This window comes from Labeo rohita, chromosome 1 (assembly GCF_022985175.1).
Source record: "Labeo rohita strain BAU-BD-2019 chromosome 1, IGBB_LRoh.1.0, whole genome shotgun sequence".
NCBI lineage: Eukaryota > Metazoa > Chordata > Actinopteri > Cypriniformes > Cyprinidae > Labeo > Labeo rohita.
In genome coordinates this window covers 17807795-17835186 of record NC_066869.1, presented here as the reverse complement: position 1 = coordinate 17835186, position 27392 = coordinate 17807795, and the positions used below count along the sequence as shown (strand labels likewise).

At 36.2% G+C, this 27392-nt stretch overlaps 3 protein-coding genes across 4 annotated transcripts; 2 read left to right on the top strand and 1 right to left on the bottom strand.

The window, feature by feature from the left end:
- Window positions 1-154: 154 nt before the first annotated feature.
- Window positions 155-11726, top strand: abcg2d (ATP-binding cassette, sub-family G (WHITE), member 2d). Its single transcript, XM_051114191.1, has 15 exons — window positions 155-468; window positions 2562-2621; window positions 2783-2897; window positions 3132-3284; window positions 3758-3915; window positions 5143-5294; window positions 5639-5740; window positions 6004-6254; window positions 8581-8663; window positions 8827-8916; window positions 9980-10104; window positions 10296-10450; window positions 10526-10615; window positions 10717-10802; window positions 11180-11726. Exons 1-15 carry the CDS (start codon window positions 257-259, stop codon window positions 11325-11327), a joined length of 1980 nt encoding a protein of 659 aa, XP_050970148.1. The 5' UTR covers window positions 155-256; the 3' UTR covers window positions 11328-11726.
- A 1250-nt stretch (window positions 11727-12976) lies between these two features.
- Window positions 12977-22335, bottom strand: pkd2 (polycystic kidney disease 2). Of its 2 annotated transcripts, XM_051114163.1 has the most exons (15): window positions 22077-22331; window positions 21334-21840; window positions 20790-20903; window positions 19442-19575; window positions 19096-19346; window positions 18793-19017; window positions 17981-18209; window positions 17728-17898; window positions 17457-17638; window positions 16988-17108; window positions 16673-16893; window positions 16457-16574; window positions 15386-15549; window positions 15145-15292; window positions 12977-14730 (listed from the first exon to the last, which is right to left on the bottom strand). In XM_051114163.1, the coding sequence occupies exons 2-15, from the start codon at window positions 21746-21748 to the stop codon at window positions 14503-14505; spliced, it is 2721 nt and encodes a 906-aa protein (XP_050970120.1). In that variant the 5' UTR covers window positions 21749-21840; window positions 22077-22331; the 3' UTR covers window positions 12977-14502. The 2 variants fall into 2 exon arrangements, with proteins under 2 accessions (XP_050970120.1, XP_050970131.1); XM_051114174.1 differs by having other exon boundaries at window positions 15386-15546; window positions 21334-22335.
- A 2649-nt stretch (window positions 22336-24984) lies between these two features.
- On the top strand, window positions 24985-27336 carry LOC127163003 (uncharacterized). Its single transcript, XM_051105991.1, has 3 exons — window positions 24985-25057; window positions 25205-25237; window positions 26519-27336. The coding sequence occupies exons 1-3, from the start codon at window positions 24985-24987 to the stop codon at window positions 27127-27129; spliced, it is 717 nt and encodes a 238-aa protein (XP_050961948.1). The 3' UTR covers window positions 27130-27336.
- Window positions 27337-27392: the final 56 nt, after the last annotated feature.

Below are 27392 nucleotides of genomic sequence, written 5' to 3'. Positions count from 1 at the left end.
TTTTTTATTTAGAAATCGTTACATTTTACAAAGAAACTGCAATTAACAGTATTAAAACATTATGAGGAAAGACTGCAATAGGTTTTTTTTTTTTTTTTGTAATATGTAGTCTGTATTTTCACTGTTCTAACAATATCATAACTCTAATATGTAATAAATTCTCTTACAATGCTCTTTTTGGTTGGATACAAATCAAGCACATTTCTTCTCTTTTTCATATTGCGTACGTCTTCAAAGGGAGAAAACCTGCCCGAAGATGACTGACAATGCTGTCTTTGAACATGATCAAATCACTGAGGAGACGGGCAGAAATGGGATGTCTGGGTCAAATGTCATCGCCATGGAGCTTGTGAAGAAGCAACATGGAGCTACTGTCAGTTTCCACAGCATCTATTATAGAGTGGAGCAGAAGAGCGGACCCATCTGCAGGAGGACATCAGTCCATAAAGACATTCTTGTAGACTTGAAGTGAGTCAAAATCACACAGAAAATGTCAAATGAATAAGCATCTAGTCTCTTTAATTTTTTTATTTGGTCTTTGCCTCCATGTTTTTCAGTTAAGTTTCTGATGTTCTTATAACCCTTTTTAGATCATTATATTAGGTCTACTGAAGTATTTAATAGTAAAGGAAGCTTTAAAATATTCTCCTTTTTGTGTCAGAGAAATTTAAAAAGGTTCTCCTATGACATCATAAGAACTTAAGGTTTCTTCTATGACAACAAAAATGTAAAAAGGTTCTCCTATGACATCGTAAGAACTTAAAAAGGTCTCTTCTATGAGTTCGTAAGAACTTAACTTCTATGACAACAGGAATTTAAAAAGATTCTCCTATGACATCATAAGAACTTAACTTATATGACAACATAGGAATTTAAAAAGGTTCTCCTATGACATTGTAAGAACTTAACTTCTATGGCATCATAGAAACTTAAAAAGGTTCTCCTATGACATAACTTAAAACGGTTTTCCTATGACATCATAAGAACTTAAACAACTTCTATGACATCATAAGAACCTAAAAAGGTTCTCCTATGACATCATAAGAACTTAAAAAGGTTCTCCTGTGACATCATAAGAACTTAACTTATGACAAAAGGAATTTAAAAGGATTCTCCTATGACATCATAAGAACTTAAACAATTTCTATGACATCATAAGAACTTAAAAAGGTTCTCCTATGACATCATAAGAACTTGAACAACTTCTATGACATCATAAGAACCTAAAAAGGTTCTCCTATGACATCATAAGAACTTAACAACTTATGACAAAAGGAATTTAAAAGGGGGATCTCCTATGACATCATAAGAACTTAAACAACAAATACGACAACATAAGAACTTTAAAAGGTTCTCCTATGACATCATAAGAACTTTAAAAGCTCTCTTCTATGAGTTCGTAAGAACTTAACTTCTACAACAACAGGAATTAAAAAAAAATATGATAGATTCCTATGACAACATAAGAACTTAAGGTTTCTTCTATGACATAAGAACTTAAACAACTTTTTTTATGACAAAAGCAATTAAAAAAGATTCTCCTATGACATCATATGAAGTTAAACAACGACTATGACAAGATATACATTTAAAAAGGTTCTCCTATAACATGATAAGAACTTAACTTCTATAACAACAGGAATTTAAACAGTTCTTCTACGGCATCATAAGAAGTTAAACAACTCAGACAACATAGAATTTTAAAAAGGTTCTTCTATGGCAGTAGCAGCATTGTCCTACTTTTGAAACACTGTTCATAAAGCAATCGACAGATTGTAACTATTTTACTGACAACCTAGTTAATAAATAAATCTGCATTAGGTTTTGTGCAAAATAAGCATTTCTCTTTTCTTTCTATGTACATGTGTTTAAAGAACAGGTTACTTCTGTCCTAAATTTTATATAAATACTACTGAAAATATATTTGACTCACAATTTGGATCTTAAAAGTTCTCTTGCAGCCTCACAGGAACATAGAAAATTCTTCTATGCCATATGAAGCATACAAAAGTTCTCTTGTGACATCAAAGAAACTTCAGTAGATTCTACTGTGGCGTAAAACCCTTTTACCTTTACATGTGCTGCATAACATGTGTTCACCGGAACAATGGAGAGCAGAAAACCAAAATGCTGCTTCTAAAGGCATTAAATGAGCTTGACATTTCCCAGAGTCAAGCGCATAGTTTCTTTGGACATTCTTCTCTATAGTGTTAGTGTCAATTATATGATATTATGAATGGGTTTGTGAGTCTAATCTCTTGATCTCTTGGCTTGCAAACCACCAGGGTTAAATGCAGTCAAGTGTGATCTTGACCTAATAAAAGACTAAGGGCCTCAGCATCACCTAGATGACCTAGTTTTAACAGACTCTTAAGTGTTTCATCAGCAATGCAGTGACATTCAGACTCGTTGCTTAGATGAGCAGAATTTGGCAATGGCATTTTATTCTTAGACAGCACAACAACATCTTTGCAATAAGTGTGCCTCATTTTTTCCACCATGCCTGATGAATTCCATAACAAATGACATGAACATAATCTCATTTTCATCTCCTTTTTCAGTGGGATCATGAGACCTGGTTTAAATGCTATTTTAGGTCCTACGGGAAGTGGCAAATCTTCGTGAGTACCTATTTGACTTCTACACATCTTAATAAGATATCACTGCCAAATGGATTCCGGATTTGTTTAACAAGCTTTTGGAGTATCTCCCCTGACAGTTTCCTCCCGTAATGCGGAATCAATTAGATGAATGTTAATGAGTCATCTCCTCTCTCTTTCAGATTTTTGGATGTGCTCGCAGCCAGAAAGGATCCTGCAGGTCTTTCTGGTGAAGTTCTCATCAATGGAGCCCTACAGCCACCTAATTTCAAATGCCTTTCTGGTTATGTTGTCCAGGTACAACTGAGATAATATTGAGATTAGAGATTAAAATTACTGTTTACAGTATACCATTTTAAAAGCTTATGCATAAAATGGATAATTCACTCAAAAATGAAATTCTGTCATCATTTACTCACACAGTTTTAATTTTTGGGTGAACTATCCCTTTAAATGCTTAACGTATAGGACAATATAAAGATTTCTAGGTTGACGATAAATTATCTTCATCATTTTTGAATGTGTGTTAAGGATGACATAGTGATGGGGACTCTGACAGTGAGAGAGAACCTGTGTTTCTCGGCTGCGCTACGTTTGTCCTCCCAAATCAGTCCAAGAGAGAAGGAGGCAAGAGTAAACCACCTCATCTCAGAGCTGGGCCTTAATAAAGTCGCCAATGCAAAGGTAAAATAGTATTTCTTGTGCAGGCTACATTACGTTTGTCAAGTTACAGTTATATAAGACAGCTATCGTTTTATTTACACAGACAGACATTCACTAAGTAGACTATGTGTAACAAGTCCTGAAACATCTTGAAATGGCATAAATATTTTAGGTTGTATATAAATTTATATATATGGAACGAAATAATTTTTTAAAGATTTATTTTTGCCATTTTTATGCTTTTATTTAGATAGGACAGTGTAGTTGGACAGGAAGCGAATTGAGAGAAGGGGGCGGGATTGGGAAAGGTCCACAAGCCTAGATTCGAACTCGGGACACCTGCGGTGCAACAGCGCTCTATATGTAATATATAGTGTACAATGATTTCTAGCATTTAAGAAACTGCTTGACATTTCATGTCAGATGTTAGACAGCCTCACTAATATCCTGTTGCAAAGCACATAGACCATAAATGTACCTGTATATCTGCACAGGTGGGCACGCAGTTGATCCGAGGTATCTCAGGTGGTGAGAGGAAGAGGACCAGCATTGGGATGGAGCTGATCATAGACCCCTCTGTGCTGTTTCTGGATGAGCCCACCACCGGTCTGGACGCTAGTACAGCTTATTCTGTGCTCCTGCTGCTGAAGAGGTCTGTGTATTCAAAACATCCACCCTTTGTACATACAAAGATAAAAAAAAAAATATTTGTGAATAGAAGCCTCTGGCTGAGCTTCTGTACTTTCAATGGCCTTTTTGAGATATGTAAATTATCATTGATATACCACCATTCAAAGGTTAAAGGGGTCATCAGATGCAAAACTCACTTTTACATGTTGTTTGAACATAAATGTGTGTTGGCAGTGTGTGTACACAACCACCCTATAAATCCACCCAGTGGTATTTTTTAATTTTTATAAGTAATATCCCCTTTTTCAAATCAAGCTATTCTCAGTATCTTGTCTGTGTGATGTCACACCAATCAAGGCCGCTCCCACGATAGTTGATTGACATGGCCATCTTACTTTAGACCCGCCCTGAGTGAGCTGTAACAGTCCGACCGCCATTGTTTTGATGCCGGTGCAGGGGAAGACAAGAATAGGTCCTAAGCGACTGAGGTGTTCTGTTGGATGTAATAATGAAAACAGCATTCGTCATTTACTCCTGACATCAATCATTAACGTTACTTTGGTTTTTGAAGGAAATGCACATGGCGATCTACATAAATACGTCTATGTTTGCGCAAATCATTTGTGATGCAGCTTCACCTACAGCAGTAGTGAGTATAAGGGTTTTTTTTAATGCATCTTTCCAAACCGCCTTTCCTAATAATGTGCTAGTTAGCTAGTTTTGTGGCTAAAGTAAACAGACTGGCTCATCATCCCACAGAAGTGAGAGGTGGGGTGAACAAAGCTTATTAGCATTTAAAGGCAAATGCAAACAATGGTTTGCTCTAAAAAGGGCTGATTTCAACAAGGTAAAAAGGGTGTTTTTTACACTGCCACTGAGAAATTTTACCCAAAGTATGTTATAGACTTCTCTTTAAGACTTCTAAGTGTCACATGATCCTTCAGAAATCATTTTAATATGCTGATATGCTGCTCAAGAAATATTTTTTTGTTCTTATTATTATTACTGTTATTATTAGTATTAGTGCTCAGTTGGAAACATGATACTTTTTTTCAGGATTGATTGAATAATTTTTTTTTTTAACATCATAAATGTCTTTACTGTCACTTTTGATCAATTTAATGCTTGCTTGCTGAATAATGTAATCATTTCTTTTGTGGAAAAAAATCTTACTGCCCCCAAACATTTGAACGGTAGTGCAAATCTGATCTTCGTGACGTTGTTGTACTCAGTCTGTGTTTGTTTTCAGAATGGCTGGTCAAGGACGCACCATCATCATGTCCATTCATCAGCCGCGGTACTCCATCTACCGGCTCTTCGACAGCCTCACGTTGCTAGCCAACGGCAAACAAGTCTATCATGGACCCGCTCAAGATGCTCTAGACTACTTCGCCAACATTGGTAGCATAATTTACTGATACTAATACTTAAATCCCTTAAAGGGATAGTTCACCAAAAAATGAAAATTCTGTCATTAGTTAGTCACCCTCATCTTGTTCCAAACTTATAAGATCTTTCGGGACACAAATTAAGATATTTTTGATGAAATCCGAGAGCTTTCTGACCCTTCACAGCAATGCAACTGACACATTCAGGGTCCAGAAAAGTAGTAAGGATGTCATTAAAATAGTCCATCTGTTGTTCAACCATAAATTTATGAAGCTAAAGTTTCAAATCTGTTTAAATGGTTTTAATACTAATATCTCTTAACTTAATGGTGTTTGTTTTTCCTAATGATATTATAGGATATGCATGTGAAGCTCATAACAACCCGGCTGATTTCTTCTTGGACGTCATTAATGGCAGCTCTGCTGTTGTCAACATGACAAAGATTCAGAATAATGGAGGTACTTGGTTATATTTCTATTTAAATGGATTTTCAGAACTCAGATTTGCTTGTTAAGTGATTTCCTCATCAGATACATCATGTAAAACATGCCTTGCTTGTAGTTAAAAGGCATTTACAAAGCATTAAGCCATAAATAATAAAAGAAATAAGCTGTTTGGTTCATCTGTTAATGGTGTTGCCAACAGTGTCTTCAGCAGCTGTAGATTATTAATTGTGTATCACTTAAATGAGCTTATACATTATTTGTAATACTGCTGGCAGATTTTGAGTTTGAAGTGGCTGCTGTCTGCCAGCAGTCTATTGAGGATCAGCTGGTGGAGAAGTACAAAAACTGCAGTTATGCGCGGAGCATCAAAGCTGAGCTAGAGCGCATCACCCGGGCCAAAGACAACAACATCAGAGCCAAGTGTCACTCCATCACCTACAACAGCTCGTTCCTCCACCAGCTCCACTGGGTGTTATGGAGAACCTTCTGGAATCTAATGCTGAACCCACAGACGTCAGTAGCACAGGTACTACTGTGATTTTATATGGCGAACATTTTCATTTAATCCAGGGGTCACCAGATCCGGTCCTGAAGGGCTGGTGTCCCTGCAGAGTTTAGCTCCAACCCTAATCAAACACACCTGAACCAGCTAATCAAGGTCTTACTAGGTATACTTGAAACTTCCAGGCAGGTGTGTTGAGGAAAGTTGGAAGTAAACTCTGCAGGACACCGGCCCACCAGGAACAAGTTTGATGACCCCTGATTTAATCCATCTATCTGTGCATCTCTGTTTACATTTTCTTTTCCAAATTTTTTTTTATTCTTTAAATAAAATGTGACCTGAAAATATGTCACCCCAAAGTGAAAAGAATGAGTTTTTTTTATAATTTCTAATTTTATACATTTTCTATATCACCCAAAATCAAAATAAAAGAAAAAAAGAAAAAAAAGTAGATGTATTAAGAAATTTAAAAAGTTATATTTTAATATATTATTAAATTATATTTTGCATAAATTAAATAAAGCCTGTTATTAGGTTCATTAGTTTTTCTATTTGCATTTCCTTCCAATTCTCATTACTGTATTAAAAAAAGGATAAAAAATATTAAATGTTAAAATATTAATGGTATTATATATTGTACTGCCTTTTAATTTTTCACCCTTGTAGTACTGTATTACAAACAATCGGTGTATGAAATTAAGAGTGATGGTAATTACAAAAACAGAATTAAATCTCAATGGGTAGTAAATTTTGAAAATAATATGATAATTTATTTTCAGATTTTTTTTTTTTTAAGCATTCAGTTTAAAGGGATAGTTCAAACAAAAATGAAAATTCTATCATTAATTACTCACCCGCATGTCGTTCCAAAACTGTTTGACTGTTCATCTTCGGAACACAAATTAAGATATTTTTTATGAAATCCGAGAGCTTTCTGACCCTGCATAGACAGCAACGTAACTAACTAACGTAACATGTTCAAGGCCCAGAAAGGTAGTAAGGACATTGTTAAAAATAGTTCATTTGACATCAGTGGTTCAAACGTAGTGTTACAAAGCTACGGGAATCCCAATTTGTGTTCTGAAGATGAATGAAACTCTTTTTGGGTGAACTATCCTGAAGCAGATTACACTAAACAAAGATGTATTGCCCCCCGTTCCAGATTTTCCTCAAAAGAGATTTTCTGGAGACTTCGATGCTCATTAACCACCAAATGCCATCAGAGAAACCCTTCACAAATTATTAACAGCTGATTGCTCCAAGAGGCTTTCGACTAATTTCTCGAAGTCAGAGCTAAGCGGATTTGGTGACTGTTGTGATCTGGGTCTCGCCCGCCCCGTAGATCTGAAGTGATATGATTTCGGGCAATGCAGTGTGGAGAAAGTGAATGGTGTCTACCAGACCATCACCTGACTGGAGTTAGTTGAGTGCTGGCGCCTCGACATCAGGGGTGAAGAGTGGTTTCTCCTCTCCAGCTCTTCTGTATTTGCTTAGCCTTTTACCCTGGGAATGACTTTCACACTACTCAGACACTCATAAGGTGTCAAGAGATTATTGTCAAACTCACTGGCTTTCACGGTTACCTTTATTGAGTAAATGATCATGCTCGGGCGTTTATGTGTGGACGACAAGATGTACAGCACATTGCTATGCATTTGGTGCATCGTTGCTAAATATATGCTAGGATGTTTTGGGTGGACCAAAGACAAATCTGAATTTGTGTTGGTTCATTTGATTTGTTGGCAGTTATTTCCTATGCCTTGTCTTTACGTATTTCTATATTTACATTAACGGAACTCACTTTTTTGAAAATAGGCTCATTGTCCAACTCCCCTTGTGTTAAACATTTGAGTTTTACCATTTTCGAATCCATCTGTGTAATATCATTGCGCCTGCTGCACTCATGGTACGGCAGCAAAGTTCCTTGATTATTACGCCGGAATGAGAGTATAGTTCCGAGCCATATCAGCCTAGAAAATCGCAACTTTTCATTTTTTGTCCATCTTTGTACACCATGTAACTACAGAAGAGTTTTAAATAGGAAAAATATCGTCATTATATATGGTAATTTTTGAGCGAGATGCTATCGGTCTAATCAGATTCAATGATCTATGTTAAGCTATGCTAAAAATGCTACCGCCAGACCCGGTGATTGGCTGAATGGATTCGAAAACAGTAAAACTCAACTGTTTAACACTAGGGGAGTTGGAAAATGAGCCTATTTTCGAAAAATGGAGTGTTCCTTTAAAAGTAATAGCTTAATGAAAGCATGTTCATGTGTTGTAACACTGAAATCATGTTTATGGGTTTTATAGCACACTGCTTGAATTATGATCTTTACTTTTGGCAGTTGGCAGTCACGACCCTCATGGCTGCCATTGTTGGTGCCATCTTCTATGGAGTCAAAGATGACCAGACTGGCATACAAAACAGGTGAGTTAACTGTTTAGTGGCTTTATCACATTATTCTGGATAGAATACACAAATCCAGTACCAATATTATATATCCCATACGTGGTGTAAAACCTATGGTATTACAGTGCTCACTTGTTTTTGTTTTTATAAGTTCAATGCAGTGTCACCACTTTCTTTTCAGGTTTGGTGTTTTGTTCTTCATCACAACAAATCAGTGTTTCAGCACTCTCTCTGCTGCCGAACTCTTCATCACAGAGCGCAAACTGTTTATGTAAGTGCTTCAACACCTGTTTGACATTTAGAAAGGCTACAGGAATATTTTATTAGCAACTACGGAGTATCAAATGCTGGGGTGCAAGCTGATAACCACACGTACATAATGAGAAACTGAAAAGACGTTTATTTCTGTTTTTGCATTTTCTGAGGTCTCTAAATTCTTTGTAATAATGCAATACTGCACAAAAGTCTCTAATATCAAAAAGCAGCTCTGATGCAGTTTTCCTTCTGCCTTAAACTTGTCATTATAGAGTATTTTTTGTTGTTGTTACTATTTTAATCGTTTTATATTATAATTAATTTTAATACAATTAAAATGTTAATGTATAATTAAAAACATATATAATTATAATATTTTAAAAATATACTCTATCAGTCAAAAGTTTTTGAACAGTAAGAAGTCTCTTCTCCTCACCTTTTATTTGATCCAAAGTACAGCAAAAAGAGTAAAATTGTAAAATAGTTTTACTGTTTATAGAAGAACAGGTGTCTGTTTGAATATATTTTAACATGTAATTTATTTCTGTGATTTCAAATCTGATTTTTTAGCATCATTACTCCAGTCACATGATCCTTCAGAAATCATTCTAATATTCTGATTTGCTGCTCAAAATACACTTTTATTATGTTGAAAACAGCTGAGCAGATTTTTTCAGGTTTCTTTAATAAATAGAAAGTTCATAAGAACAGCATTTATATGAAATAGGAATTTTGTAACATTATAAACGTTTTTATCATCACTTTTGATCAGTTAAAGCATCCTTGCTAAATAAAAGTAATGCACATCAGCATATTAGAATGATTTCTAAAGGATCATGTGACTCTGAAGACTGGAGTAATGATGCTAAAAATGTAGCTTTGATCACAAGAACAAATTACATTTTTAAAATATATTTGAATAGAAAGCAGTTGTTTTAAATAGTAAAAACATTTGCTTTTGCTGTATTTTGGATCAAATAAATGCAGGCTTGGTAAGCAGAAGAGACTTCTTTCAAAAAACTTTACTGTTCAAAAACTTTTGACTGTGTAAATTAGCATGCTATTTATTTATTTTGCAGTCATGAATACACAAGTGGATACTACAGAGTGTCTGTCTACTTCCTGTCTAAGATCCTGTCTGACATCATCACTCAGCGCACAATCCCTACCATCCTCTTCACCTGTGTTGTTTATTTCATGATTGGTATGTTGTACATGACTAAACCTTAAAGAGCCCATACATAATTGCTCAAAATGACTCACTTAAATTGCACGATCCATCAGTCGTCTTTAAACATATAGTAGACAATTTAGCGTACAAATTAGATGTCTCATTTAATGCACCTTTGCATGCATATTTTTAGTGTTTTAAAAATGTTCAAATCTGTTTTGCAGGGTTAAAACCCACAGTGGCAGCATTCTTCATCTTCATGTTGACAGTGATCCTGGTTTCTTGCGCAGCTGCGTCCATGACCATGGCCATCTCAGCTGACCAATCAGTGGTGGCTGTGGCCAACATCTTCATGACCATCAGCTTCATCTTTATGATGGCAAGTCCACACAGCCACATGCTTCAGAACAAGTACATTCACTGTTCTTCTAACTTGAAATTCATGTGTTTCCAGATTTTCTCTGGTCTGCTGGTTAACCTGAAGAGCATCATGGACTGGTTGTCCTGGCTGAAGTACCTCAGCATTCCTCGCTATGGGCTCGAGGTATGAACTTCAGCTTCTGTTCTTGCATCTGAGTGACTACAAGACTTTCTGTAGAGATAATGTTTTAATGATGGCTGATGAATGTCTATTCATTTGAACAGGCATTGGAGATAAATGAGTTTGTGGGGCTGAAGTTTTGTGGGAATGTCTCTGCTGTGATGAGCAGCCCTGCTGCTGACATCCTCATGTATGTAAAAATATATGTGTATATTATGATATATATGGAATATGAACTATTAGTCTTCTCATAAGTTTGGTTTTGCACTTAGAAATAGTTTATAACTGCGGATATTGTGTAGGGATGGCATGTTAGTAATGCCACCATAACTGTTGCAGTTTACTCTTACTAGTTGGTTTAAAGGGATAGTTCACCCAAAAAATGAAAATTCTGTTATTTATTACTTATGAAAATTCTGTTATTTATTATTTATTACATGTGACATCGGTGGTTCAACCTTAATTTTATAAAGCTACGAGAATACTTTTTGTATGCAAAGAAAACAAAAATTCATTCAACAATTTTTTCTTACACTTTAGTGTAATCTATTATATTATATTTTACAGGTGTACAGGAGAACAACATCTGACGTTCCAAGGAATCATTTACTCATCCTGGGGTTTATGGCGCAACCACATAGCACTTACAGTCATGACACTGATTTTTCTCTTCATTGCTTACATCAAGCTCAGATTCATTCCTAAGTTCTCGTAAATGTTAGCTTTATGAATCACCATACATTAGCAGACAATTTTGCTGTCATATAATATCATTTGTCCTTTACAGTAAAGATGAATGTAGGTGTGATAGTTGTGCTTTCTTTCAATACTGATTTCATCCCAAATTTAAGACTGTAAAGATTTTTTTAGTTTTACAGTCAACAGGAAATCAAAAATGGCACTATTTACTTTGCAAATGCACATTACTGGCCTTACTCTGATTAGTTAATAAGTTCACATTATTTTTCTGGTAATCAGTGTGTCGCTACTAGGGATGCACGATATTGGATTTTTGCAGATATGCCTATATTTTTCAACTCATCAACAATAGCTGATTCCAATACTGATATGCTTCCTTTTGTTTGATAACAACACTAAGTCCCTCCTGTGCAGAAATTATAAGCAAATTACTTTTAATTTTGGTTAGTTTTTAACAATAACTTATTTGTTAGAATAAAGTAAACAATAATAAAGTTATTTTATAATGACAGTGCACTGAAGCTTTGAAAATAACTATAAATAAAGTGTATATCAGTCGTTGTTTTTCTTTTCCTCTTTTCAGATAAATGCAGTGGTAACCATAACATTTTATTTTAGGATTTATCATTTATAGATGGTCTAAAGCAAAAAATCTTTTAGAACTCAGAATTTGTTTAAAAATATAGAACATATTACACATTAATGAATAAATCAGTGTATATAAAATTATTTTATTTACAAGTATTATGTTTGTGGGGGATTTTTTAATTCATGTAAGCCATCCACAAGTTTCCTACACCCCATGAGGCCTTGCGTCAAAAGTGGGAGCGTCTTCCGGTTCAAAGTAAACAAGCGGGACGTGACACTCATTCATTCAACAGCTGACAGGAGTGACGGGCAAATGAAGCTTCGTGAAGCACCTTTCCTCTGACTGTTTCGGGAAAAGATTCAAAGCTTCAAGAGTTTCGAAAACAGCGTGATCTTGTGGTTAGTAAAAAAATAAGGCAAGCAAAAGCCTGTGAAGCTCCGTCAGAAGAAGCATTCACAACAATTTCCATAGTTCGACTTGTTATATGCACAAATGAAAGCCTAACCATGTGTGTGTTTGTTGAATTTCCACACTGCTGACGTGACCTAATCGCTAGCACACCCTGAGCACAGATGCCGATGTTTAGATTTAAAGCCATTATTGGCCTATTCCGATATCAGTCTGATAATATCGTGCATCCCTACATTTGCTTTTTTTATCCGTTGAAACGTATCACATTAGAGAAATAAAATGGTGTGTGAATGTTTCATGTTGACATGTTGGTATACTATTACATCTTAACATTATTATAATGTTAAAGACTCCAGTCTGTTACTGAACTTATTCATTAATCAAGTTAAGTGTAAATATTTTGTCATCTCTCTTTCATTGTTCCCTCAGTCACAGGCCTGGTACCACTGGCTCCTTCATAATCTGTGTAATTGGTCTTAAAGTGGCCTAATCCACAGCTAGCAAACATCAGTGAGAGAACTGAACAACACTGTTTGCTGTGCTAAAACCATTAACAAAAGCTCTATACACAATATCCCTTTATTGTACAGGGATTTATTGTGCATTTACAGTCACTTTGTTGTTGGGCATTATGACTGGGATCAAGCCAAATAATGAGCACATGATGAGTTTGAATGGATTTTATTTTGAAAGACTGTCATATTAAACTGTAAATAACAATCTGCCAACTACAGAGTACCATAGAGTGTTACAGAGGTGATTGCACAATTTTTTTTTGACATTTTTATTAGGCTTTTGGAAGAAGTGTGCAATTTCTGCTTCTGTAGCGGAACCAAACACTGATTTGTTTGAGCGACCCAACATAACACATCTGGCACGTTTGGCACAAACGACTACCTGTTTGACTGCATATTTATACAACCTCTTTGAAAACTATTATTTTAGCAGTTTGGTGACGCTAGTTGTGCAGAAACTATACATTTTTTACATTTAGGAAACCATTAAAAGCTTTAAATCCTACCTTAAGACAAATACACATGGGTTTCCCATGAAATCAGATGCACTCCAAATCGAAGTTTGTTTAAAAATGCAAAAAGTATCAAAATGATTTAAAAATCTTAAGTATTAAAAATACATTTAAGTATATATGTTTACCAAAACATGCCACACTAGATTTGAACTGCAATATATGCAAAGCAAACCAAAAACTGAGTGAAAATTGCACCAAAGGTCATTACCAAATACAGTTTCTATATAAAACAATGTGTGATCACCTTCATCGTTTGAAAATTGTGAATGTTTGCTTTTCATATCAGATATGCTTTATAAGGTATACTTTTGTGTATGAATAGCTATTTTCATACATTCCTTCTATACCATCTCATATATTTTAAAATACTGATCCTTGTTGAACTTAATGTCCTTCATTACTGTAAGCTTTTGATCTGGTTTCTTCATTACTGATGAAAGCGGACTTTAATACTGTATGTTAGTGAAAGCGTAAATCATATCAAATATATGCTGCATTTTGACAAAACTGTAAGCAGTGCATTCAATCGTAGCAGGATACAGTACAAAAAACGTGATACAAAATATACTTATGATATACTATTCTGAGTCATTTTTAAAATGACTACTAAACACCTGCTGTCAGTGTTTTTTTTTTGTCTTAGACATTGCTAGTAATGTAATGAAAGTAGTTTAAGAAAACTTTCTGGGATCAATGCATGCTGTAAATTAAGTGTAGCTTGATAAAGAAATACTATACTGATTAGAAACGACCATAGCTAAGATTGCTGGGAAAGCAAAATGTACCTCAATTTCAAAATGCATTTAGTTGTCCATGGTTAATACATGTTAAAACAAGCAAACCAAAGCTAAGCTGCCACTGACCTTAAAATCTAATTCGCTTTATTAGCATATCCACAAAAATGTATCTTCATTAAGTAATATTGAACTTCCTCGTTGCATAAAAAAAACACTTATCTTAATTTTTGCATTATAAAACCCCAATTAACTTTAATATAAAGAAACCCAAATAAATAGCTTTTTGCATGACTATTTAACTCTACTGCTGTGGTTTTGGGGCGGTTCTTTAATACTGTTTAATTAATTTTGCCCAGTGCACTGCACTAGACATGGCACTGGAGAACAAATTGATCTGTAGGAATGTTTTCATAATCACAACCCTTCACACGTGGGCGGCCCCATTGGCCGCACCGTCCGGTCCTTCATTGGACAGCGAGGAGGGTGAGCGGGAACTGCGTGGGCGGAGCTGAGCAGATGGGATGATGGGAGTGGCCTGATGGTGGCTCACCTGTGACATGGTGTCATCAGACTCCCAGCGCTCCAGCTCTTCTCTAACCAGTCTGTCCATTTGTTCTCGGTGCAACTCCGGATCCCGGCCCATCCTCTCGTCCTGAAAGCATGAGATCAGATTTCTCAATGTATGCTTCAATATTTTTGTTCTAATCCACAATTAAACATAAAAATGACATGTCCAAATATCTACTTGAAAGCATTTTTGGGAAGACTGGAGTAATCATGCTGAAAATTCAGCTTTACATCACAGGAATAAATTACATTTTAACATATATTCAAATAGAAAACAGTTACCTCAAATTCCAATAATATTTTACAATATTACTGTTTTTACTGTATTCGTGATCAAATAAATGCAGCCTAGGTGAGCATGAAAGACTTATTTCAAAAACATTTAATAATTTACATTATTCCACACTTTGACTGGTGTCTCTCTCTCTCTCTCTCTCTCGATATACATATATATACAAAGCACAAATATTTGTAAAGTTAAACTTTTTTTTATCATCACCTCCATGACTCCATCCAGGATCCGTCCGAGCACATCTCTCCTCTTCATCTTGGCTCTCTCCATGACCTCTAACTTCACGATAACCGCGTCAATCTTTGACACGATGCTGCCGATGGAGTGCTCCATGCGGTCCACTCGACGCACGAGCCTGATGGGACACATGAAGCACAAAGTACTTTTAATTTAGAGGTCTAACGTTCAATATATTGTGAAAACTTATTGCGTGACAGGTGATGTTTACACTTGGAACTCCTCGTATGACACGCCCCCTGAGCTGCTGCCACGGCGACGAGAGCTGTGTCCACTGTCCTCATCATCGTCCTCCTCTGAGTCATCCTGGCTACGCGAAAAGCTCCGCCCACTCACTGGCCTGGGCAGCGAACTGTGCTCCAGATCCAAGTCCTCCTGGCGAGTGTTCAAGAGATACTAAGCATCTTGGTTGTTTATTTTACATGTTTTTACTGTGTTGTTGAATTTTTTTAGCTCTGAAGGTCATAGCTTCGATTCCCAAGGAAAACAAGAACTACAGTTGAGGTCAAAAGTTTTCATACACCTTGCAGTATCTGCAAAATTTTAATTATTTTACTAAAATAAGAGGGATCTTACAAAATGCTGTTGTGTAATTTTTTATTTAGTACTGACCTGAATAAGATATTTCACATAAAAGACAAAATAAGTAAAAATGACCACGTTCAAAAGTTTACATACACTTGATTCTTAATACTGTGTTGTTACCTGAATGATCCACAGCTGTTTTGTTTTGTTTAGTGATAGTTGTTCATGAGTCCCTTGTTTGTCCTGAACAGTTAAACTGCCTGCTGTTCTTCAAAAAAAAACTTCCGCTCCCACAAATTCTTTAGTTTTTCAGCATTTTTGACTGTATGATTTTGAGATGCATCTTTTCACACTGAGGACAACTGAGGGACTCATATGCAACTATTACAGAAGGTTAAAATGCTCACTGATGTGCCAGAAGGCAAAACAATGCATTAAGAGCCGGGGGATAAAAACTTGTTGAATTTGAATATCAGGGTAAATTTAACTTATTTTGTCTTTTGCGAAACATGCAAGTATCTTCTGTAGCTTTTGAAGGGCAGTACTACAAGAAAAAAAAGATGATATTTAGGCAAAATAAGAAAAATGTACACATCTTCATTATGTTCAAAAGTTTTCACCCCCGTCTCTTAATGCATTAAGAAAATAATTGACATTTTGCAGATTCTGCAAGGTGTATGTATACCCTGAATGCAATGTAAGTTGCTTTGGATAAAAGCGTTTGTGCGACATCCTGTAGCGTTAGTTTTTCACTCACTCTCTCTTTCTCCAGGTCATCTCTCATTTGCTGGTGCTCATGTTCGGTCAGTTCCTGATCTCCGTCAAGGTCATACTTAGCAAAAATGGCTTCAATCTCAGCGTCCGAATGGCCCTTTCTATGTATAAACGCATATACAACGATCAGCAAATTCAGTTACATCCATCTTGTGAGGTGTTTAGTTTGTGTCATGCAGTGATGGTAAATGTTTCTCACCCTCTGAGGTCTTGCCGGAGCTCATCAAAGCTGAGTTTGCCTCCAGCCTGGTGAAGACTGTCAGGGATGTCATTGATGGAGGTCTTCTTCAGCTTGAGTTTGACCATCGCCCTGTTATAGCCCTTCTTGATAAGGTCTGTGATCTCCATCTCCGACCTCTGCTGGGCCATGTCAGCTTTCACCTCAGAGTAAGTGTCATTGATGATGGCCAGGAACATATTCTGAACAAAACAAAAAGCCCAGTAAAACATTATCATTTTTTAATATTAGATATATTTCATGTAATTTGTTTCATGTTGCTCTCGTTGTGTTTACCAGTAGAATCATGAAGATGAAGAACACAAAGGTGGTGAAGTAAATCGGCCCCAACACGCTGTCAGCCTCCTCGATTTCTGAGAAGTCAAAGTCTCCCAGAATGATCCGGAACTGCGTGAAACTGTGAGCAACAGAATATTTATAAGTAAAAATGCCTATGTTTTTTAAAGAAGCAACTCAATGTTCCTCCATTTCTAGTTTTAAAGTGATGTTTTCGAATTAGTAACGAGGCTTGGGCTCAGCTGTTAAACTGAGATTTGAATCTGTGGTGGAAGGAAGTAGTTCTGCACAAAAGAGTTGTTTCTTATGTATTTGCACACTTGTGCCGTTGGACTGTTGTATAATCGCAATATCACACTCGTAGCCGTGATATATGGCTGTATATCAGCACGCTGTGATTACCTATGACACTTACAAAATACTATATTCTATGTATATTCTTGGTTATTTAGATGCCTCCAAAACTCACATGCAGGCCTGAAAGGTGCTGAAGTCGTCAACTTGAGTTCCAAACACTAAATATGCCAGCTGAGCGTAGGCCAGGAACACAATGAAAAACATGATAGCGAAGCCCATCAGGTCCTTAGCACAGCGTGACATGGTGGTGGACAGCTGATTCATGGTCTTGTTGAAGTTAATAAACTTAAAAAGCTGTGGGGAAAACAAGACGGTTGCATTTTGATAAAACAACGACAACAAAAAATCATTTTTGCATGTCAGATGTTGAGATGAGACCTCACCTTCACCCATGAGAGGAATATAATGATAGCAGCCAGGTTGTTGAAGTGAACCTGAAGGCGAGCAAGTGGCTCAAAGTTAGGGTATGTGCTCTGGTTCTCCAGCAGGAAGTGGAGTCTGTGAGTGACCGCTGACGTTCTGCAGATGTTCATAATGATGGCTGGAACGCTGAGCTGTGACAAGATGAACAAGGTGTCATAGTCAGTAGTACAAATTACATTGACTGGAGTATTGTCATTATGCACTTTGACCTACTGCAACAATGAGAACATCCAAGCAGTTCCACAGGCTCTTAAAGTAGCGCAAACGATGCAGTCGGATCTCCAGAACTTCTTCCACCAGGTAATACAGCACAAAGAGGCAGAAGGCCACTTCACACATCCCTACAAAGTAGTCCCAGCTGGACACGTACCGGATAAGACGCACCGTCTGGAACTGCCAAGACGTCACAGCGCCTCCTGTGGCTGGAAACTCTACAAGCAACCTACAGCAAAGCAGTCAGTGACAGATATATGAGGCAAGGATGTATACTGAGTCAAGAAAAGTAAAGCAAGGATCCCCATGTATTAAAAAAACTGAAATTGTAAGACCTTTGTTCATCTTCAGAACACAAATTAAGAATGTTTTGAAGAAATCTGAGGTCTTTCTGCATAGACCGCAATGCAACCTACACATTCAAGGCCCAGAAAATTGTAAGTCCATTTGACATCAGTGGTTCAACCATAATTTAATGAAGCTACGAGAATTCTTTTTGCGTGCAAAACTATTCTTATATTTTGTTTTCTTTGCGCACAAAAAATTCTCGTTGCTTTATAACATCATGGTTGAACCACTGATGTCACATGGACTTTTTTTAATGATGTCCTTACTACCTTTCTGGGCCTTGAATGTGGTAGTTGTGTTGCTGTCTATGCAGAAAGCACTTTCATCAAAAAAATTCTTCATTTGTGTTCTGAAGATGAACAAAGGTCTTACAGGTTTGTAACGAAATGAGGGTGAGTAATTAATAACAGAATTTTCATTTTTGGTGAATCTCATTTATTTACAACACAACTACAGTCCATTACCTGACAATACAAAACAGGTTAACGTTGCCATTGTAGATGGAGAAGTCTAGGAACACTGCTCTAGTGCCACGGTCCAACCAGAGGTTGCTTTTTAACACCTGCAGCTGATTGGCTGACTTCTCTCGAGTACGTGACAGGTCCTGGTAGTATCCTCCACCGCCATACGTCGATACTTGACCCCAGTAGCTGCTCTCACCCAGTCTGCTCTCCTCTGTATACCTCCACCTGCCAGATAAACAGCATTATAAGCTTGTTCAAGAGCACTATTTTTATTTTACAAAATAAACATGTAGTTTTACATACGCTGTGCTGTTCTTCAGTCCGAACGGTGACTTGTCCTCACTGGCAGGAGAATAGACGCTGTAGCAGTCGTAAACCTCGTCGCGCAGGTCCTCGTGGACAGAACAGGACTCATTGCGTACTTTGAGTTGCCGGAGACGTGGGACGCCCAACAAGAGGTTCTCGTAGTAGATCAGACTCTGGTTTTCTGGGAGGCTCTTGTTGTTGTACCAGAACTCCCAGTACATGCCGTTTAGAAAAGGGCCTTCTGTGAACTACAGATCATGTTTTCATTACCATCTGTGATGCAGTTAGATCTAATCTGCATTTTTGTACTGTAAAAGAGCATTAAAAACAGTGGAATAATTACTTTCCAGAAGTCCTCCATGGTTGAAAGACTTTTGAAGGTCGTCGGTTCTCCGCTTGTCAGCGGTGTATCCAAGAAGAGTTGGGACATGGCTTTGGTGTAGTAGTACATGTTGGTGCTCACCATTCCGTAGGTTACTAAAATAGATAGCAATAATGTGTTTTAAACAGAATAGCATCTTCTCTTTTTGAAAAAAAACGGTAATTGCAACTTTTTATGCAATTGTGAGCTTATTTCTTGTAATTCTGACTTTTTTTCTCAGAATTGCATGATATAAACTCACAATTAAATATTTTTTTCTCCCGATATAAACTCGCAATTTTTACCTTTTTTCTCAGAACTGCATGATATAAACTCGCAATTCTATTTTTTTTCTAATGATATAAACTCACAATTCTGACTTTTTTCTCAGAATTGCGTGATATAAACTCACAATTGTGAGTTATAAAGTCAGAATTGCGAGATATAAACTTACAATTGTGACTTTTTTTCTGAGCGTTTATATCTTGCAAGTCAGAATTGAGATATAAACTTGCAATTCTGAGAATATATCAGTCTTTTTTCCCTCAAAATTTGAGTTATATATAACTTATATAACTTGCAATTACAAGTTTTTATCTCAAAATTCTGACTTCATTTCTCACAACTGAGTTTATATCATGCAATTCTGAGAAAAAAGTCAGAACTGCGAGTTTATATCTCGCAATTCTGACTTCATAACTCACAATTGTGAGTCTGTATCACACAATTCTGAGAAAAAAAGTAAGAATTGTGAGATAAAATGTCCCAATAACATTTTTAATTTTTTTTTATTCAGTAGCAAAAATTTTCACTATAAAGCTCAAGCTGTAAATCATGATGCAAGCCAATGTCATGGGTTCAATTCACAAAGAATGCATTAGCTCATAAAAAGTACTGTATATGGTATATGCAATGCAAGTTAAAATCTGAAAAGTCTGAAATGCATAAATGTAAAATGCCAGTGTATTTGAACAGATTGTAAATACTCAAAAAGCGTAAATTGTTGCTGTGGTTGTTACAAGGATTTAAAGTGCTTGTTATTCAAGAAAGAAAGACTACCAGAACTGGAGCAGACCATGGAAACTGAGCAATACTCTTCCATTATGACATCTGATTATCTATACTGAATGCCAACTTAAATTGTAGCATTCAAAATATAAGTATCATTAAGATTTATGCTTTAATCAGACAGACCTTCCTCTAACAAATATTTTTAATCCCTGTTACACTACTATGTATGAAAGGAAATGTAAAAGAATAAAAAAATATTAATTTTTAAATAGTATGCAATAACATATTCAAGCATAAAATTGTCCAATATTCAACTTACATATGCAGAGGGTGACCAGGAAGAGGATGTAGGTGATCATTTCTCGTAGGACGGTTTTTAGGTACATCTCTCTGTTACTGTTGCTCTCACCCAAAAGACGCGTATCCCACAGCACTGAAATAGAGAAAGAAATTAATAAACTCACACGTTTACTTCGATATCCTACAAATTAAGTGTAATTAATACAGAATAACTATTAAAATACAACTATGGCATTTTTTTCAGCATCATTACTCCAGTCTTCAGTGTCACGATCCTTCAGAAATCATTCTGATATTCTAATTTGCTGCTTAACAAATATTTATTATTATTATCACAGTTGAAAACAGTTGTCCTGGTTAATGTTTGTGGAAACTGATAGGCCTACTTGTTTTAGGGTTCTTTGATGAAGTTGGAAGGAACAGCCAATTATAATAAACCCTATATTAACTCTTTATGAAAAGATAACTTTATAAAGAATGAGGATATTAAAAGTTTAACTATATTTGTGTGGACATCTCAGTATACTGAAACGTAACTATAGAAGTGCAAGCAAAAGTTTCACCTCTCATTTTCTCCAGTATCCTCTTCCCACAGCTGCTGTGTTCTTGTGCTGGAGGAGTTGGATACAGTCCTCTGTTGATCCGCGCACTGATGCCAGAGAAGCTGCCGGGTCCGCTGACGCTCCCGCTGCTGCTGCTGGACGCCGTGGACACAGATCTCCGGCCCGGGCTCGCCGGAGGCCAGTCCGCTTCCATCATCCCTTCCTCCGGCTCGAACCCTGGGTTGTCCCGGCTCCATGCCTGTCTGGAGCTGGAGGTGGGTGGAGAGGGAGTCTCATCGGGCACTCCGAGGCCCACTTCTTCATGATGCATTTTTTCCATCTCGATCCCTTCATAAGGCGGAGAGGATGCGGGGGCAGCTACTGCAGATGCCGCCTGGGCCTGTGGTGCTTGAGGACGGACGCGACTGGAGCTCATTGTGTCATTTACAGTAACGTTAGCTTAACATAAACAAACGTCTTCATTTTAGTCGTTCCTTAACGCTGGGTGATTGGGAAGCTGGCTATGTGCTGCCAAAGTGATGCCAAAAATCAAAACGCAAATTCAGAAAGTCTCGAATTTGATTTCTAACAAGTCAACAGTTATTGTTTAAGCTTTTAAAAAACTCGAAATACACTTTTACGATGTTATGCAATAGAAATATGCGAGAAAATCCGAGTGAAATCAACGAAAACCGCATAAAAGTATTTGTCTGGGAAAAGTGACGCTTTGAAAATAACAATCGTTTATACTTGAATGTACTTACACTTGCTAAAATAATTTCGCGTGGCTTCAGTCCAGATTTTGTGAGAGTGGAGAAAAGCAGTTTTCCAGTCCACCCTCAGCCATCTTGTTCCCAGTTGTTTCCAGACTGGAGGAATCCAGTTACACTGACATCAACCTCTGGAAACTTCAACATTTCCCTTATTTAGTGCAGCTCCTCCCTTTCTGTCCAGCACACTTTTACCGACACTCACAAAATCGTTCAAACGTGCGTTTAATAAAATTGTAAGAAAGTAAAAACGTAATTTTACATTTCTTTAAATTAATTTGTAAATTGGTAAAACTATTTTAGAAAACAAAAGTTATAAAATAATTGTCTGTACATTTGTATCATTAGGTATAAAAGATTGACTATACATTTGTTTTAATTGCTTTAAAACTACAAGAATTCGAATTCTGTTGTTGTTTGCGACTCTTGCTGCCAGGCAACAAGATGTAGCCCCCTCGCCAGGATTGGATGAGAAGTGTGAGCGACAGTTCGTTGAACCAATCAAAAGATCAAATCAAGAACTTTACGACTGTATGCGGGTTAGCTATATATCTTTGCTATATATGTGACCCTGGACCACAAAACCAGTCATAAGTGTCAATTTTTCAAAATTGAGCTTTATACATCATCTGAAAGCTGAATAAGTAAGATTTCCATCGATGTATGGTTTGTTAAGAGGGAAGGATATTTGGCCGAGACACAACTATTTCAGTATATGGAATCTGAGGGTGCAAAAACTTCAAAATATTGAGAAAATCGCCTTTAAAGTTTTCCAAATTAAGTTCTTTGCAATGCATATTACTAATCAAAAAACAAGTTTTGATATATTTACAGTAGGAAATTTACAGAATGTCTTCATGCAACATGATCTTTACTTAATTTCCCAAAGATTTTTGGCATAAAAAAAATCTATAATTTTGACCCATACAATGTATTTTTGGCTATTGCTACAAATATACCCCAGCGACTGGTTTTGTGGTCCAGGGTCACATATCGGTTAATTGACTATGTATCAGTGAATTACCACAGAAGTTTGTAGATAATGACTTTCAAAATCACTGTAAAACTCAGAATCGTTCTTTAGTGGCATTGATATGAAACCCCCCTTTTGGAAACTTATTTATGAGTATCATCTTTTTTTCAAAATTTCTGTTATTCATGTATACAGCGACTTTGACAAATCAGTTAATTTGGTCATTAATTTCACGCTTTACTAATTTAGTAATAAATAAGGCTGTCAAACAATTAATCGTGATTAATCACATCCAAAATGAAAGTTTATGTTTACATACTATATGTATGTGTACTGTGTATATTTATTATGTATATATTAATACACACTCATACTCATAGTATATATTTAAAAATATATATATATTTATACTTGTATATTATTTAGATTACGTATAAATAGAAATATTTTATATAGAAGGCTCACATATATTTTTCCTAAATATATACATGTAAGTGTGTGTATTTATATATACACATAATAAATATACACAGGACACACAGATATGTGACCCTGGACCACAAAACCAGTCTTAGCACGGGTATATTTGTAGCAATAGCCAAAAATACATTGTATGGGTCAATATTATCGATTTTTCTTTTATGCCAAAAATCTTTAGGATATTAAGTATAGATCATGTTTGATGAAAATATTTTGTAAATTTCCTACCATAAATATATTAAAACTTAATTTTTGATTAGTAATATGAATTGCTAAGAACTTCATTTGGACAACTTTAAATGTGATTTTCTCAATTTTTTTTATTTTATTATTATTATTATTTTTTTTTTGCACCCTTAGATTCCAGATTTTTAAATAGTTATATCTTGAACCAACATTGTCCTGTCCTAACAAACCATACATCAATGGAAACCTTATTCATTTCAGATGATGAATAAATCTAAATTTAAAAAAATTCACATATGGTATGTTAACATAAAAGTTTATTTTGGGTGCAATGAATTGTGATTAATCATTTGACGGTCGTAGTATTAAATAATGAATTTTATTCTAAAATGAATTACTTTGTGTGCTTGTAAAACATATTTATTTGTCAATATGCACTGCTTCTTGTAGGCTGTACTTGACATATAGGCCTAAAAACTTTAACCTTGACTTTTTACTTGGTGATCACACAGTTACATACATTAGGAATCTCAACTAGTTTGTTGTAAGTGTGAATGTCTGAACTACTAAATTTTAGTCCTATTTGTCCTCTGATCAGAAGAGCTCCGATGACAATGTTGTTCTTCTAGAAGCTAATGAAGTTACTCCGATGAGGAGCGAGACAGTAACCATGTGGAATATGAGACTTGATCATTCATTTAGTATGCAGTTAAATTTATTGTTTTTCTGGCAAGTCACCATTCTGCCATAAGGGATATTCAGTGAGTCATTTGCAGCCTCAGACAAGTCCAAATGCATCTCGCTGATAATGATCAGAGTGGGTTTGAAGTAAATATTTTACATCTGAATCAACTTTTTTGTAGCACCATTTGGCATTTGGTCACACCTTCGCCCAAGTTTCTCCATTGTCTGCCAGTTCCTTTTAGATTTCAAGCCCACCCTGGGTGTTAGAAACATTTGGTTACCTAACATCCCCTTGTCTCCACATAAAAGTGCCCTGCCTCTCCAGATCCAAGTCACCAACATATTTGCCTTTGCTCCTCAGTGGTGGAATCAACTCCCAACACCTGTTAGAACAGTGAACGCTTCAGCCACATGCAAATGAAGTCCCAGAAGATATTCAGACGTAATTAAAATGTATTTTTTATTGACAAAGTCATTTATTCTGTGCCTCGGGTGATTTCACAATTTGTGGGACTCCACAAGGGTTGGTTTAAAATAAATAAAAGGCATGTTGACGGGATTTTTGCATCATTTGCAGCCATGGATGTTAACATTGCTCTTGGACTGCTTGCTACACTGGTTGTTCTTACTTCACAGCCATATAATACAGAAGGTATGTTTCTGAGAACCCTTGTTTAATGATTTTACATTAATATTTTAATACATAATCGTAACCTTCATTTTAAAGCTAAATCTAGGCTAAAATTATGAATTAATCAGAAGTAGTTCTGAAGGTTTCTTCATCTGTGCTATTTCACAGGTAGAAATATTATTTGCCGCAAAGATCTGCACAGTAAGTACATTAGTCCCATTCTGAATTTGATACTAAATTCTTTCATTCTAATATACAGTTGAAGTCAACTGTTTACATACACCTTGCAGAATCTGCTAAATGTTTATTATTTTACCAAAATAAGAGGACTAATCATAATGCATGTGATTTTTTATTTAGTACTGTCCTGAATGAGATATTTTACATAAAAGACATATAGTCCATAAGAGAATATAATAGTTGATTTTATAAAAACGACCCTGTATAAAAGTTTACATACACTTGATTATTAATGCTGTGTTGTTACCTGAATGATCCACAGATATTTTTTTTTTGTTTGTTTGTTTTTTTCAGTTCATGAGTCCCACAGTTGAACTGCCCGCTGTTCTTCAGAAAAATCCTTCAGGTCCCACAGTTTCTTTGCTTTTTTTTTTTTAGCATTTTTGTGTATTTGAACCCTTTCCAACAATGACTGTATGATTTTTAGATCCATATTTTCACACTGAGGACAACTGAGGGACTCATATGCAACTATTACAGAAGGTTCAAACGCTCACTGATGCTTCAGAAGGATTAAGAGACAGGGGTGAAAACTTTTGAACAGAATGAGGATGTGTACATGATTCTTATTTTGCCTAAATATTGTATTTTTATATATTTATTTTTTGATTTAGTACTGCCCTTCAGAAGCTACAGAAGATACTTTCATGTTCCCCAGAAGACAAAATAAGTTAAATTTACCCTGATCTTCAAATTCAAAAAGTTTTCACCTCCTATCTGTAATAGTTGCATATGAGTCCCTCAGTTGTCCTCAGTGTGAGAAGATGGATCTCAAAATCATACAGTTGTTGTTGGAAAGGGTTCAAATACACATAAATGCTGAAAAACCAAAGAATTTGTGGGACCTGAGGAATTGTTGAAGAACAGCGGGCAGCGTAACTGTTCAGGACAAACAAGGGACTCATGAACAACTGAACAAAAAAACACAGTATTAAGAATCAAGTATATGTAAACTTTTGAACAGGGTCATTTTTATAAATTCAATTATTTTCTATTGTGGACCATATGTAAGCGTCTTTTATGTGAAATATCTTATTCAGTGCTAAATAAAATAGTTACATGCATTTTGTATGATCACTCTTAATAATTAACATTTTGCAGATTCTGCAAGGTGTGTGTAAACTTTTGACCTCAACTGTACAGTATATAAATATGTCATACATTTGGTATCTCCACTGGTTTGTTATGATTGTGAATGTCAGAACCACTGAATCTTAGTCCCATTTGTCCTCTGTTGGTCAGAACTTCAGAAGCGCTCAGGTGAGGGTGTTGTTCTTATAGAAGATTATGAAGTCACACCAAAGGATGAGGAGCGAGGCACTGACTGTGTGGAATATGAGGCAGCTGGCCTTTCTCCCACCCCTGCTTCACAAACAACCACGATGAATAAAGTACCATACACGGTTACGCCAATCGGAACCTCCAAAAAGCCTTCCAAAATCCACTGCAGGATGGACTATGGTAAACCTGTGAAGCTGGATCCACCCATGAGGAATCTGCCCACACTTCCCAGTTCTAAAGGGAATGGAGTGGTCTCTGGTCCGTATGCAGGGAGAGTGAATGGTTTTGTTAACACCCAACCTAGGGTAGTGTGTGGGAAAGTGCAAATTCAAATGAGAAGTGTCCCTAAAGGATTGAAGTATCACGCTAAAGGCAACCGGGGAAAGCAAGATAATAAAGGACCAGAGGCAGTTAAGCCAAAAGTGGGCAGGCCTGTGATGTCTATTAGGGTGTCCAGCAGTGGAAGCTCCTCTTTGTACAACTTTGTACAACTTTCTCTACAAGTTGCTTATCAGAGAATGTTAGCTGCTCAGAAGCCCAGGGGAAGTTCAGCATCTTCTCGCTGTGTTTAAGGCGCAGGGCAGAGTATTAGTCTAATGTTCTTCTCCAAGTCAATATATGCTAATTAAAATGTTCATGTCAATAGCCAACTGTCTCCTTTCAGCAAGCTAAATGTGGGCTCCATATAATTTAGCTGATAAATCCTATCCACCTTATTCTTCAACGCTTCATTAGCCACTATAGGGAAATAACAAGAAGAATAACAACATGCAGTAAACAGTAAAACAGTTTGCACTGCAAAACAGTATGTTCATAACTAAGATAATATGTTAAA